Source organism: Falco biarmicus, chromosome 7 (assembly GCF_023638135.1).
Source record: "Falco biarmicus isolate bFalBia1 chromosome 7, bFalBia1.pri, whole genome shotgun sequence".
Lineage (NCBI taxonomy): Eukaryota > Metazoa > Chordata > Aves > Falconiformes > Falconidae > Falco > Falco biarmicus.
The window spans coordinates 66443121-66458240 of record NC_079294.1 but is presented as its reverse complement, the minus strand read 5'-3'; the positions used below and the strand labels follow the sequence as shown (position 1 = coordinate 66458240).

Sequence of the window (15120 nt, the reverse complement as noted above, 5' to 3'; positions counted from 1 at the left end):
AATGTAACATGGGATAGTTTTAGTCCAAGAGGGCATAACTCTTCCCTAGTACTCATCACGAGGCACCATGGTCATCAATGGACAAATTTTGATAAAATTGCAGATTGCTTTTCTTTGTAATTTCTCTGTAATTTGTCTTCACATTAACATTTCAAGCCAAAGTTATTCAAAGAAAGAGTCTCTTTTCAAGTTGCTTTTTACTTTCTTCATGTGGCATTCTTAGACAATATGAAAGCAAACTTGGCTTCATTAGCCTTGAGGTTTGTAGGCAGCCAGGCACACCCACTACCCAAAGAATTTCACTTCAGTATTGGTCTGAACATATAATTTCCAAATTGTTTTGATACCAAGCCATAATTTGCAACGTTCCTGTTTGGTATCAAGTCTCTCCCTGCTGATCAAATGAGTGAGACTAAGTGAGATAGTGTGCTCAGCTTTTAAAATCATTTATGAACAGCCAAGGCCAGATGGTTCTGGTATTATGAATTATTTTCCCAGCTGCAACATTATAAAAAATCCCAAGAGTTTAGGGAGCTGGTATATAGGAGGAGCATTATGGGAAACAAAGTTTCCATAAGGATGAAGAGCACTCATGAGTGATGGAAGTGGCTGTGACAAGGATACCACTGAAAATGCCATGTCCTTATAGCAAACATCTTCAGCTGAAGCATGTCTTCAGCTGAACTACTGCAGATTGATCCATTGCTAGATTATATCTGCAACTAATAGAACTGGATCATGCATCTCCTGTGCAACTTTTTTCTAGACAGATTGTGGTTTTTTTTATTTTTCCAAGCAAAAGAGACCACGCAGGTTTGTTACTGTCCACTACAGTCACCCGTCAATCATTGTAAGAGGGTCACATAGGATGGATTTCTTCTTGCACTGTGTCTGCAACCCACAGTGGTTGGCAACATAGACCATGAAAGAAGAATCAAAGAGGCTGAAAAATATTTCTGTGAAAAGGACTTCTGGTCCTCTGGAAACCATAAAGCGTATATCCACTGGCTTGTCTGGGGACGTCAGAAGGCTTGATGCTGGAAGAATTTATATATATTACAGTTACTTCACACCTTTTTTGTCTTTTGATGTTGGTCATCTCCTCATTATCACCTCCAGGAATGGAAAATTCATCTTCCAGCCTGGGGAAGGCAGCCAGCATTCCTGACTCCTACAGTGCATTCCCCAGGCTGCCCTGCTTCCCCCAGTGCTTGAAAGTGGGTGGCTTCCTGATGGGGTAGAGTGTGGGACAGTTGTGGTTACTTGGGTTGCACATATTTGGCAAATGTGCTCCGTCATTTCTCGCTTCTCCTTGCATTTCTTTTAAGGATGTCTTGTCTTGCATCTCTTCATTCAGGTTTGATGCTCCGTCATTAATGTAGTTGACTGGAGGCTTTCACTGGTTTCACAGGAGTTTTGGAAAAGTGCACTCAAGTGATTGCATGCAAGAGCTTCTCCTTAGGTTGCTAACGCTTTGAGTGACAGACCTGTCAGCCGTTCTTACTGAGCTTTTGTCTCTCTTCCCTAGTGGGTGGGAAATCCCACCCAGCTATCCCAGGGTTTTGTCTTTTTTCTACCCTACAATTTATATTCCCTTTTCATCTTCTGAGGAAATGCATGTCACATTTCCTGAGGTCTTGTTCCCATCCACTTCAGGCAGTGCTGAAAGCAAACAGCTTGTTACCCTTCAGCGTGTTACTTCTGTGATGCACCAGGGTGCTTTCTGCATACAAGGAGCTACAGATGGAGCACAGCAGCCTCTACTCACCAGAAAAAAGAAATGAGCAGTCTTTTCTCTGCCCACCACTGTTTCATTCATAGTCAGTGTGCACCTTCCGCAACAATTCTCTGTTTTCTGAAACCAGACTGAAGCAAGAGAGAGCATTTTTTATGTCCAAGAAGTGGATGAAATCTTCTGGAGGGCAAGGAGACAGCTTAGTGCATACATTTTTGTGGAGACGTTACCCTTTGGCCCTCAGGTAACTTTATTCTTGCTTTAGGGTCATAGCTCAGCTGTGACCATGACAGGCAGCCAGTGTCTCTTCATTGATAGCTTGAGAGAAGTGATTCCCTGTAAAGGGTCACTGATGCATGTTTTACAATGAGTGGTTTTTGATATATCTGTGTTCACCTTTTCCACAGGGATTGGACTGTTAAAGCAAGCCTTCACTCTTACCAATACTGCTGTGTCAGAAACCTGTTGTCTCTGCGTTGTTGCTGGCATGTATCAAAGCATGTGAAAGGGTTTAGAAGTGCTGAGCATCTGGTTGGATGATGTGGAGATAGGGTAGTGCTCTAGGGATGCGAAGGGGCCAGGAATCTACATTTGTGTGATGTTGAGGCCCACAGAGCCAAAAAAACAAAGGCTGGAATGGAAGCCATTGTGTGCTCTGATCACGAAAGATAGTGAAATTGTTACCATAAGCATAACTGTGCTGAGCTCCTGATCCTTTGGGAGGGTGTGAGGGCAGAGAAAGAGCATTTTTAGTCCTGGACAGTCATTCCCATGTGATGTTGGGCAGTAGTCATGTAACTGGATTCATTGCATGAGCCTTTCCCAAATCTCCATTGCCCGTGTAGGCTCAGGTGAGCCCCTGCTGCATCAGCACAATGAGTGGACTGCTGTGGCCACTTTTGAGTCCTTGTGCAGTGGGGGGGTGGGCTGTTGCAGCCATTACACACTCATCCCTGATAACTGAGCGTTGTAACTTAGTTAGGATTCTAAACAGGACAGGACCCCGCCGGTGCTGAGTTGGTACTGAATAGTTTACACTATGCTGTGTAATCCCAGTCCTTTCTGAATCTGAATGTGTATTGCTGGAGCTAGAGGTTGACAGCTCTCATGTTTAAATATTTGCATTAGATACTACATGGGACTTGGAAAGGTGTGAGCATTAAGGTCAGAAGGAGGAAGGGTGTTTTCCTGAGGTAATGCTACCTCTTCATTGCAGAGTTTCTGCAAAGTTTATTTGTACATATATTGATCATGTTTAGATTTTTCTAGGACTTTGTATTTGGTGGAGCACTCCTTTTTCTGCCACAAGGTACACCACTCCCCTTGCAGTCTCAGGACCTGCTGATTCTTACCAGAAACACTGAAGCTGTTTCCAGAAAAGGTTGCTATCCTGGGACCACATCCTACAAATTAGATACAGTGGAGACAGACCATCATGTTTGGTTGCATCGCACCTGGCTTCTTTCATCTTACTAAATATCTTGCAGTATGTCAAGCAATGCCTGCTCTGCTGTGAATCAGCCACTCTGCAAAAGAGGCAAGGATTTGGGAAAGAGAATCGCATGAGGAAATGTCTGCTGGAAAAAGTAGTCAATAGTGTGAGCATGGGATATTATTGCTGGGGAGAAGATCGTAAGATGATTCACCCTGCTCTTCATGGCCTTGGCCCAGCTTTGATCAAGTCATATAAAAGGACTGTCACAGTACCTGAAAGGAGGTTGTAGTGAGGTTAGTGTTGGTCTCTTCTCCCAAGTAACAGAAAAAAGAGGAAATGACTTCAAGTTGCGCCAGGGGAGATTTAAATTGGATATTAGGAAAAAATTCTTCACCGAAAGCGTTGTCAAGCATTGGAACAGGCTGCTCAGGGAGGCAGTTGAGTCACTGTCCCTGGAGGTATTTAAAAGATGTGTAGATGCGGTGTTTAAGGACATGGTTTAATGGTGGACTTGGCAGTGCTGGGTTAAACAGTTGGACTCAATGATCTTAAAGGTCTTTTCCAACCTAAAAGAGTCTATGATTCTGTGATGTCAGTGGGGTTTAGCCAGCTCTGTTACAGGTATCTAGGATCACGCGAGCAGCAAGCTTTTAGACGAAATGTTTGAGTGAGTAAAAGGCCACACTGCCTATTCTCGCCATGCCAGTCTCTCACGTGTGCTATCTGTCCCTTGCGGCACAAACTCATACTTGCTTCCTTCCAGATTCCATGGCAAAAGAACTAATTCTTTTTAAATGAAAACCATATCATAAAGAGCTGGATCTGTCATGCAGCTGAATAAACCACAGCTTTCCACACTGTTATTCACCATAGGCGTTCATGTGTTCTCACTCGCTGTTGTTGACTTCGTGGCTGTTTGATGAGTAGATAACCATATAAAATATCTGGTTACTTCATTATTGGAGAGTGACATAAACTTGGTTATGAAAACAAGAGTCCAGTAGTCATGGCTCCCTTTAAATGTCATCTCTCCTGATAAAAAAAACAACAATACTTCAGCACCCATCCTGAACACCCCTGTTCTGGATAATGTTATGTACACAATGACCATCTTTTTTTTCTTCAAATGCTTTAAATAGGGTCTTCTCCCTGTCTTCATCACAGCTTCCCAAAGTACCTCCTGACAGCTTCTGAAAGAGTCAAGTTATATTTAAGCAACTGCATTTACATGTTTGAAAAGCGCAAGGTGAAAAAGCCTGTTTTCCATTAAGCGAACAGTCTTAGTGACCCTTGTTTTTGTAAGAATGTTACGCAAGCTGTTTCGTTGCCTCCTCCCCAGCTCAGCTCACCTCAGTGTTTCCTCAGCATTTGTTAGTTTGCCCTCCATCCAAGCCTCACTTGGACTGCCTTCCGACCCTTCTGGCTGTCTCTGCCTCTCTTCGGTTGCTTTGCAAATGCATCACCTTCCTAAATCACTCTTAAACTTACTGTCCTCATTTTGCACTGCAGCTCCTATTAAATTTCCAGCTCTAATGAGCAACCCCATTTAACTTCTGCCTCCGTTATGCCTTTATTCTCAACTAGTTGGAAACCTCGTAACTTGCAAGATATCAGCATTTTATATTGAAATGTTAAACATGTTGAACCAGTTCAGAAGTAGGCATCTTTCCAGTGATGCAGCTTCAATTTCAAATGTTAATAAAAATTCCTAACATTGAACTCGATTTGGGACTGGACGGCTCACAGGCTTGATTGTGTGATATACTGTCTCCCGCTTCTAAGTTGCTGGTTCAAATCCAGCCCAAGACAGTAGCTGCTGAGAACTGTTGATGTATGTTCTCTGCTTAGTGACCTATAGTGATTTGAGTTTAATGGCCATGTTTAATGTTCTCAGCTGTCAGCCATGCACCCTGTATAACCTCCTTCCACACCAGCATCTTCCTCTGTGATTGAGATTGGATGAACTATAGAGACAGGACTCCCTTCTCAACCATTCATTGAGACCCAATAGGAAGTGGGAAGGGGGAGAAATTTTGTCCTTCAGTTATGTCCTTCATATGGATAAACAGATGACGTTTGTGCCCACAGCATGTCTAAATAGCAGGCTTTCCATGGGGTACTGTCATCCTGCCCACACTGAAGTGCCAGAGCAGATAAATTACAGCTCCCCTTCTTCCTTCCCTCTCACTCTATGCAAGGATGTTGCCCAGTCCGCCATCTCTTTGCATTTATATTTCTCCAGTGGGGTTTAGAAAGAGATCTTGTGCTAAATCCTGGCTTTGCAGTTCATACTAGATTACCTCTGGGTGAGTCATGGCAAGCTAGGTCACAAGGAATGACTGTTTTCATATGCTACTGTGAAAATGCAATTCCTGGTACTGTGTATAGCTCTTAGCAATTCACTGTTGCCTTGCAGAAACAAAGCCTTTTAGAGAACAGCTGCAAGCTAAGGCATCTGTTACAAACACAGGTAGAAAAAACATGTTTTCCAGCAAACAAAGATCAGTCAGGAATGTAAAAACCTTAGTGGCCCCGCTGAGCTTTACACTTGGAGCAAGAGATACTGCTACCTTCTCCTGTCCCCCTCTGTTTTTGTGACATTACTGTAGTGCCCTTTGCTCAGTTCTTTGAGTCCACGTTGTTCTGCAGGCAAGTGGCCCTAAAGGAGCTCATCCTTTTTAAAGTCTTGCTGGGCTTCCACAGTTGCAGCCATTTGTGGGTTGGTTCTTCAGGAAGAGAAAGGGTCTCCCTTTGATGTCCTTCTCTGTAGAAGTGAGAGACAGACCACTGTCATCATTTCCTTCTTGGTAGCTGGACAGCCTCACTGTCCTTTGGAGAAATGGTGTCTTTGAGGTTAGTGCCAGTTGTGTGGAGAGCAATCAATTGTGTGTCATGCAGAAGTTTAATAGGCAGCTGGGGTGACAGCCAGGTTGCCTTGGGTAGCATTGCTAGTCCTCACTGTCACTTGTTTCTAAAGTAAACCAGCATCTGACTCACCCTGAATTATTTGCAGACAAATGGAATGGTTTGGCTTTCACAGGGATGTTACGGAGAAACTCCTAGTAACAGCCGGCTGAAGGGTTTATTTGAAACGGAGGGATTGTAGCAGCTCATGGTGTTTCCACTTCTGGGTGTGTTTTTTTCAGGCTTTCCTTCTTCATAATTCTTTCTTACACTTGCTACCCTCTTTCTGCCTTTTTCTGAAGAAAAGCTCTTCTTTTACTGCTGATGGTATTTTCTATCAAACTTGCCTCTTGCCCCTACTTCATAATTTCTCCTCATCAGAGCGGGAGTGGGTGATAATAATTCTGAGGATTTCTCAAGTGGTCTATTACCAGCCACAAAGTTGCAGCTATTGAAAAAATTTAAAGCATCTCCTAAATCAGTTTCCCTCAGCCCTTGGCACTATCCTTTAACTTGGATTTGGGGCTTTTAATAGGAAACCTGTTGAGAATCATCAGTGGTTCTATGAAGATTTGTGTACATGACCTTGAGAACTTGGAGGTGCAATGCACAGTGCACTGAAGGCAGTAGGAGCCTTTCCACAGGCTTTGGTGCACGTTGGCTCGGGCTTTTAAAGAATAACAGGAAACACTGGAAAACGCACCAAGGATAAACAGAGCAGTTTAGTTGCATTAACTGTCTAGGGGAGAAGCTCCACTAATGACTGAAATAAACAAAGCAAGTGCATTTATTTAGCATTGCTTGGGAAAACAAATGGCTCTTAATTGCATAATTTAGCAAAAAATGCTAAAAAGGGTTACACAAGAAACTGGCCAGCTCAGGCCCAGAGTGTAATTCTGGCATCCTTACCCAGTTCTGATTGCTGCATAGACTCTGACGGAGAATAGTGTCCTGGAAAGGAGCACAGACTTCAGAGAGGCCAGGGCTTTGAGAGATTGCATACTACTTTTTATTCATATCAATGCTACTTTAAAGTTCCATTCTACAAAAAACAGCATCAAAGAGATCTGTTGTTGCTGCCTCCCTGTGAATCCTCATAAAATTTGTCTTGCTGTGATTATGTTAACAGTCAGAAATCAAACTGGTCAGGCAGCTTGTTTCTGGACTCATGTATGATAAGCAACAATGAATATGCTGCAGGACTCTTTTGGTGATGCCTTAGTGTCTTTGACTGATAACCAATGCATTATTTATTTTAGAAAAGAAGCTGGAGTGTGAAACCAGTGTCCCATTGTGCTTACTCTGAATAAACATAGAATGAAAGGAGTTTAAGAGCTGACAATCTTAAGCTGTTCTTACTTGCCTTTGTGGAATCTCACTGTCTTCAGGAGGAGAATGTGATGAACTGAAGGCTGAAATTTACCCTGTTTAGAATGGAGCTAGTGACTGTGGTAGTAACAGCGTAAAGGGAAATCGAGCCTTACTCATCTGTAATGGCTCTGCTGGCTTTGCAGTGTAAAGGGTAACACGGAGCATGTGTTTGTTGCTCCTAATAAAATGGACAGTTATGATTCGGAGAGCACAGGGGGCAGTGGATTTGCAGGGTAACGTGTTGCCTTCGGAGGCGTGGCAACCTGGTTCAGGAACGGCACGGCGACCAACCCCAGGCCGCTCGGGCCATCAGCTCACAGACACCAACGTGACGGATGGCAAATGGTGTTTATTGATAAGTGGCGTGGCATTATATAGCTTGGGTTTACAACGTCACTTCCGTCTGCTTACGTCATAAGCTAAACGCTATTGGCTATCTGGAGAGGGGCTCTATATTTCCGTACAGCGCGACATCTTCCGGCCGCCAAGCCCTAACTACCTACAGTAACATAGTGCCATTTTGACATTCCTACTTCTAATCTAAAAGCCATTCTTACGGGCTCTTTTTTCAAGATCTGTTCTTGTAAGAATAGAACTCCTTCCTAAAGCAAAATATTTCAAGGGACTGATTATCTGCTTCTAATTCCATGTGAACTCCTGAATAGCAGGTAAGATTAGATGATCACAAAGAAAATGAAAAATACTGAATCAGCACTTGCACTGCTGTTTAGTACAAACACATAATGCTCTGTCCGATTTATTTCTGTTAAAAGGACGGGGACTATTCATTAGTGAAAAGAATCAGCATGGCATTACATTTACTATGTGTTTAGGAAAAACTGATCCCTTTGATGTAGCTGGAGACCCTTGAACTTCAGAAAAGACTGTGTTAGCATGCTAGGGTATGCCTTAGTCCTGCAGGTTATTTAATCCTTTCCTCAAGTGAGTCATTGTAAGGTAAAGTAGATGCTGGGGAAAGTTCTGCACTGCCAATTAAAACAGGCTCCAAAGGTGTTACTGGTTTCATTCTACCAGAAACTCATCACAGAGAGGCCAGTAGAGGTTGCCTATGTACCTTGAGGCCAGATCCCAAGCTAATATAAACCGGTATAGTTCTTTTGACTTAGCAGAGCTCCTTTGCTTTATACCAATAGCTCAGGCTCAATTCCTTTATGCTTAATTTTTTAAAAGAATTTCTGCTAAGAAATCAGGAATGATTCCAAAAGGTGTCAGTTTTCACACATGTAAGAATTGAATGGATTTTGGAAGAAGCCTGTAAATAACTCTGAGATGTGAGTTCTGACTGTCTTTATAAAGAATACATTCTACATGCCTCAAACACCCCTGCAAAGTCAAAGCTAAGTAATGAATGTTAGCCTCAGCATTTCTCCTAGGCAGATATCTTTCATTAGGTCAGGTTTAAAATAAAGGTAAAGGCAGGAATGTACTAATTAGTAACATTGCCCTTGTTTGCCAACAAAAAAACCCACTTTCAACAAATTTAACAAAGAATAAATGACATTAATCAGAAAGCTAAAGCATTTCTTAATGAACAGCTCTGGACCAAACACTAGCCTTTTCTGGAAGAGATAAAATCAGGGAGCCTAAAACACTTGGAAACTCAGGAAGATGGTTTGTTTTCACCCTTCTTAAGTGGAACAGCTGAAGTGCCGACCAGGAGGCTGTTCAGGAAGCTGCCAGAATGGGAGGGCTGCCAAGTCCCATCTCATAGAAGCCCTGACAGAGCAGAAACCCAAAGGACCCAACTTTGATTCTTAGCATTGTGGCAGTCACAGGGCAGGCAAGCTGAAAGAAACCTTGGAAACCTGCCTTGTTTCCATTAGAAAAGTTAACATGATTGTTGCATGCCCACAAGCCTTCTAAACTGGCATTTCTGGGCAAACTTTCCTCTGGAAGATTTCCAGCAAGCTTACATACCTTGCTTCATGGTACATAGCTCTTCCTTTCCTAACTTTTAGGAATGAGAACTTTAGACGGGCTTATTTGCATTGGAGGGATACTGCTGGAACTTTCTTCCTAGCATGTGAAGTTTTCTCTGTGTGTAGAAACAACATGGGTAAAATATTTGGAGTGAAATCCAGGCTCCATTGAAGTCAGTGGCAAAACTCCCATTCACTTCAGTGGAGCAGGAATTTCACTCTTTACTGTTTTGAAGTTAGAATTACTAATAGACTGTTAAATTATTCCTGCGTGCATCAAACAAAATGTGCTTGATGTTAATGTTTCTGCTGTGTTCAAAACCCGCAAAGGTTTAAAAACAAGAATAACTATGAACTTCTGAGTCTAAAAATTACGTTAAATGTAGTTTTGCTAGAAATAATAATGTCCCTGGAGATAAACCTAAAATAATAGACTCCACCATATAATCTTCACTTTAAGCTAAAAATAGCATAGATGGTGGTTTAATCTAAGCCGTAATTATCAAACTGCTGAAGCTGGTTTTGGTTCATTGCAACTAGAAATGTATGTCGTGTTTAGGTTTTGAACAGTTGAGTCCCGAAACAGGAGAGAAGCCAAGAGCATAGTCAGAAAGCAAACAGGAGCCTCTTATTTGTAGAGAAACAGCATGGATTAAAGAGTCCAACACCATATTTAAAGGGACTGCTCCTGGCTTGCTTAGTCCAGCCAGCTGGAGACCTAGTTAATTCCTATTAATCTGTGCTTTCAGCTCCAAAACTGGTGACTGATATTTTGCTAGAAAGCGACACTGGCCATACCAGGCACCTTTTGTCTGAAAGCCATTTTCCGTTTTCATGTTGGAATTGAAAGAATGTTAATGTTTCAAAATGTTATTATTCCATATGATTTTTAAATATGGTTTTAATGATAATTTCAACGTAGGATGGAAAACCCTTAACTCACTTTTGCTGCCAGGCAGCATGGTATGGTGGGGCCATGTGTACGACTGCCAGTCAAGGTCTTCTGACTTTTCACTGATGTAGCAGGTGAACCTGGTCACATGATTTATCCCTTCTTTGCCACCATGAAGGGTGTTCACAAGGGTTTACCTCCAGCAGAGGAGTCTTGCCTTCATATAGTGGCAACAGAGTTTTATCCTGAATAGTGATTTACTGTAGCAGCCCGATGGCAGACTCCACTAATGATAGGAAGGTCCTGAGTGGGAAGTTGAATGGAGGTTAAAGTAATACTTTTCTATTTCTGAACGTTTTTTGAAATCCTCACTGAATGTGTTTGAATTCCTCCATGTATGTTTATACTACACAACCTGCTGTTTGTTTAGATGGGTTTTTTTGCTGAGCAGGTCACATTCTGTTCTTGCTGAGAGTGGCATGGGACAGTCTCAGTGCTTGTTTGGACAGTGCTTGCAGAAATGAGGGCTTGATTCTGCCTCAGGCTCCTATCTCAGCATTGCTGTTACAGAGCCATAGACTAGTCTAGGTTGGAAGGGCCACCGGAGGTCACCTGATCCAACCCACTGCTGAGAGTAGGATCAGCTTCAAAGTTAAGATAAGAGAGAGATTGTACAATACAACAAATTTTGAGAAATGTTTTTCCTAGCAGTAGAGTTGTTCCAAATTCACACTGACACAACAAAATCGGCCCATCTCTGTTATCAATTTGGTGACTGTTCTCTCAGTATGATTATAAGGACCATATCCTTATATAAATAACCATATTTGGGAAAGCAGTACAAAATTTTCAATAAATATTAGCTTTCATATTCTAGCAGATATCCTTCGGCTGTGCTACATCACTTCTCCAGGTTCACTTCTCATGAACCCTTTAATAGTTATATTTCCTGGTAGGAAAGCTTCCATAAGAAGCACATTTAAATGTTTCAAACACAAATGCTAAAACATTTGTGAAATTAAGTCAGTGGGATAAATGAAAGGAACCTATATTTTGTTCCTGAAAATAAACTGCCCGGAACAGTAAGTGAATGATTCTGTGTTATATGTACAGCCTGGTTTTGTCTTTTTAATTGCTAAGGGTGTCATTACTAAGTCCAATGGGAAATGAGAAACCCACATCATAACTTGATAGCTTTTTTTGTCTTGTTTTGTTTTAATCAAACAGCATGGGAATGAGCCATGATGATGATCATCAACCCTGTGCAGGGAGGTCTCATATTATGTCTGGAGAATGGGTGAAGGGCAGGAACCCAAGTGACCTTTCCTGGTCTTCATGCAGCCGCGATGACCTTGAAAACTTCCTAAAGTAAGGATTGTACTGATTATCAAAAATCCTATCAGGCAAGAATCCAATGTGTTGTATGAAAGTGAAAGTCTAAATAATTTTCCTTAAAAAAGTGTGTGCATGTGTCATTAGCGTGTGAAACTTTGAATCTGTCTCCATTACAGGAGCCACTTTGGAACAGGTTTGCAGAGAGGCAGAAGAATTATGTGCAGCTGTCAATGTACTGATAGCTTCTTAAAAACAATCCCAGATCACCTTCATTTTACAAAAAATACCCTTCATGTTTGCAATGACAGAAATCTATGTGCAGATGGCCTGAAAAAATCTGTGCTGAAGGATGCTGCCAGCTTTGTGCTGTGGCTTTTACTGTCATTCTTGTTAATAAATAGCTTTTATTTTGTGGCAACTTTACTTTACCTGGAGGTGATTCTGGTGTGTTTTCTAACTCCTCAGTTAGTATTGGTCTTAAACACTTTACTATAAACTTCTTTCCCACTGCATCCGTATTTCAGTTCATCACATTCAGCAGTTCAGGAAGGATTTCTGTCCTGCTGCTTGTTAACTTTCATGTACTACAGCAAGCACTGAATTGTCTGAACTCAGTAATTGTGGTCTTAAACCTACAGTGCAGCTCTGTGACAAAGTGTCTGACACAGTGGCCAGTGCTTTTGTTGCTAGAAGTGGATTCAGCATGGAAAATTGCCCACTCTGGGGATTAGAGGTGGGAGAGAAAGGAAAATACTGAAAGAAAACAGGATATCTACTGTTACATTAAAGGCATGAAGTTGAAAAAGAAGTTGCCTCTGAACTCACTCTGGTCCCTGATAGAGGAGAGATGACAAATTGATATTCCGATTCATAAAAGAGTGTTGTGAAGGTAAAGGGAAGTATCTTTCCTTTATGTCTGTGATGGATAAGAAAAGAAGTCAAGGGCTTAAAATTCAGCTAAGGGGATTCAGGTGAGACATGGTAGAAGGCTGTTTCACATGAGGTCATCAGATTCCCTGTTAAAGAGAGGACAACAGCTTCTCTACAGCAGTGATGTAACACTCCAGGTCAAAGGCGCTTTCCCTTAAAGGCATATTTAATTCTTATACTCCCCAGGTCCAAGGTCAGCACCTGTTTGCTGGTAACAGACCCGCGAAGCCAATACGCGGTGCGGCTCCCTCACAAGCTACCTGGAATGCACTACAGTGCCGATGAACAGTGCCAGATACTTTTTGGGACCAATGCTACATTCTGTAAGAATATGGAGGTAAGAGGTTGTGGGGTGGACCTGGAACCAAGGTGGGAAGTGAAAATAAAGCTGTTAGGCACTGGGGAAGAAAAGGACTCTGTACCTAATGGGACAGCTGATATAAAATCAGTAGTCAAACTCCCATTGACCTTCGTGTCAACAGCACATTCTTATGCAGTCGTCCTCCTTCCCCTGCACTGAGTCTTGTTAATCTCCTAGAACAGGCCCAGAAAAACTTTTGTTGGTACTTTGTTGCCTTTTGACACTGTTTTGCTGAAGTACTCAGTAGAGATTGTTTTGCTGGAAGTTCAGCTGAGGTGAAAGTCTTCTCACAAGAGTGCTTGCCTACTTCCACAGTCAGCTTAGATGACTGTCTGGATCTTTCAGTAGACATCACCTTCAGACTGCTACAGTGTTCTTAGGAGCTGACTCTGCCAAGGAAATATTAATGACTTCTTGTTTGATGAAGCCAATTTAGAGATTTGTGCAGAGTTAGGCCACTTACTGTGTGTTTGCTAAGCAACATGATGTATAGTCAGGATTTGGCTGCAAAATGGCCTATGCCACATGGTTGGTTGGCAAAGTGAAAACATTGATTTTTGGTGTCTCTAGAAGTAGGTCATATTTGAGATGAGGCTGGCTGACCTGTCCTCTGGAATTTAGACAGCTACACTTTTCCTAAGGTCTTGCTCATAATTAGATGTCTTCATCCTGACCAGAGCTTTCCTGCATCCCGCTTTAGATAGGGACTGGAGAAATGCTTACTTCTAGTGTGGCCTTGGAGATATCCAGAAGAAAGTCATGAAGCACTGTGTCCTGTCACCAGCACCAGCTGGCAGCATTCTGTCCTATATAGACAGGCATGGAGCAGCCAGGTTTCTTGCTGTCATTAACTAGCTCTTTGTGTTTTTATTGTCACTTGTTCCCATTCTGAACAATCTTGGAATCTTAAATCGGTGTTAACAAAGAAAATAATAATCAATGATAACTGAGGTTTCTAAGTGCCAAATTAATAAAACTGTTGAACACATGCAAGTCCTGGGAACATGCTCTTAGTTTCACATTTGCTGTTTTATTTATTTTGGATTTGGAAACTAGCTAATGTAAAACAAAAAGAAAAGAATCTGGGTAGGCTGTATTTTCCAGCTCCATCAAGAAAATGCAGACCACCAGGACTACTGTACTGGAAGCAAAGTATTAGAATATAGGTCTGTAAAGAAAACCCCAGATCTACCCAGGATGATTCAAGTTCTTCCACTTGTGTGGGTGTCACCCAGCTTGACTGCTGTTGGAATAGATATTTGCTATTTCCCTTGTTGTGATAAAAAACATTCTGGATAGTCCGGTGCCTAATGAGAATGTCAGCCTAGTGGTAGGTGGTCAGCATTTCTCATGCAGAAATTGCATGTCCAGTCTGGAATCGCTTCAGGGACAAGTTGCTTGCCAGAATAGTAAGCCAACAGGCACTGTTCTTCTCTGTAAGATACAGAGAGCAGGTGTTTTTGTCTCCCAAGATTTTTCACCAGTCTTATTATTTGACATCTTTAGAACACAGTGAAAACTGTGCTCTTTTCCTCCATCACTGCTTCAGCATCTCCCAAAGAAGAGCGTATTTTGTGAGGACTTTAGTACTTTCTAATGAAAAGCCTTGTAGAACTTCAGCAGATTAAAAGCAATTTGCAATTACTTACTTAGAACTATTTTTCTGTTACAGATATGTGTCAAAAGTTAGCGTTCACACTGTGAAGCTTTGGGTCAATTATGTCGCACACCATTAATTTAAGTAAATATTTACATCCTGTTATGCTACTGTGAAGTGGCATTTGAAGGCAATGAAATTAAATTCTTTAAAGGAAATGATCAGCTTTAATTTTTAAACCTTCGAAGTTTGTGTTTTTTTCACCTTTGTGTTTCTCATGCCTCTGCTGCAGAATGCTTGTATTGTAAGTCTCAAAGCTGTCTACAAAAATATGAACAAAAAAAAATTGGCACTAGTCATTGGCATTAGCTGTAGAAATTATTGGCAAATACAGCTGTCTCCTCTTTTAGCCAATAGTAATGTGGTATTTTTAATTCAATAAAGTATTAAAAAAATTCAAATGTAAAAGTAATAAACATTTGACAGTAAATATTTGTTACAAAAAGGAAATAAACTTCAGGAAATGAGCCTGCTCGATCTTTTTATGATTACATGCGTCTACTGTCTATTTTCTTATTGAATAAAAGAGTTACATTATAACATTTCACTGGAGATAGTTG

At 41.6% G+C, this 15120-nt stretch overlaps 1 protein-coding gene across 1 annotated transcript in view; it reads left to right on the top strand.

Moving 5' to 3' along the window:
• The window catches only part of ADAMTS17 (ADAM metallopeptidase with thrombospondin type 1 motif 17), a 192240-nt gene that overhangs the window by 84581 nt on the left and 92539 nt on the right, over positions 1–15120 (top strand). The window contains exons 9-10 of the mRNA XM_056347461.1: positions 11505–11645; positions 12729–12879. Of these exons, the coding sequence (XP_056203436.1) occupies positions 11505–11645; positions 12729–12879 (292 nt within the window). The remainder of the gene's footprint in view (positions 1–11504; positions 11646–12728; positions 12880–15120) is intronic.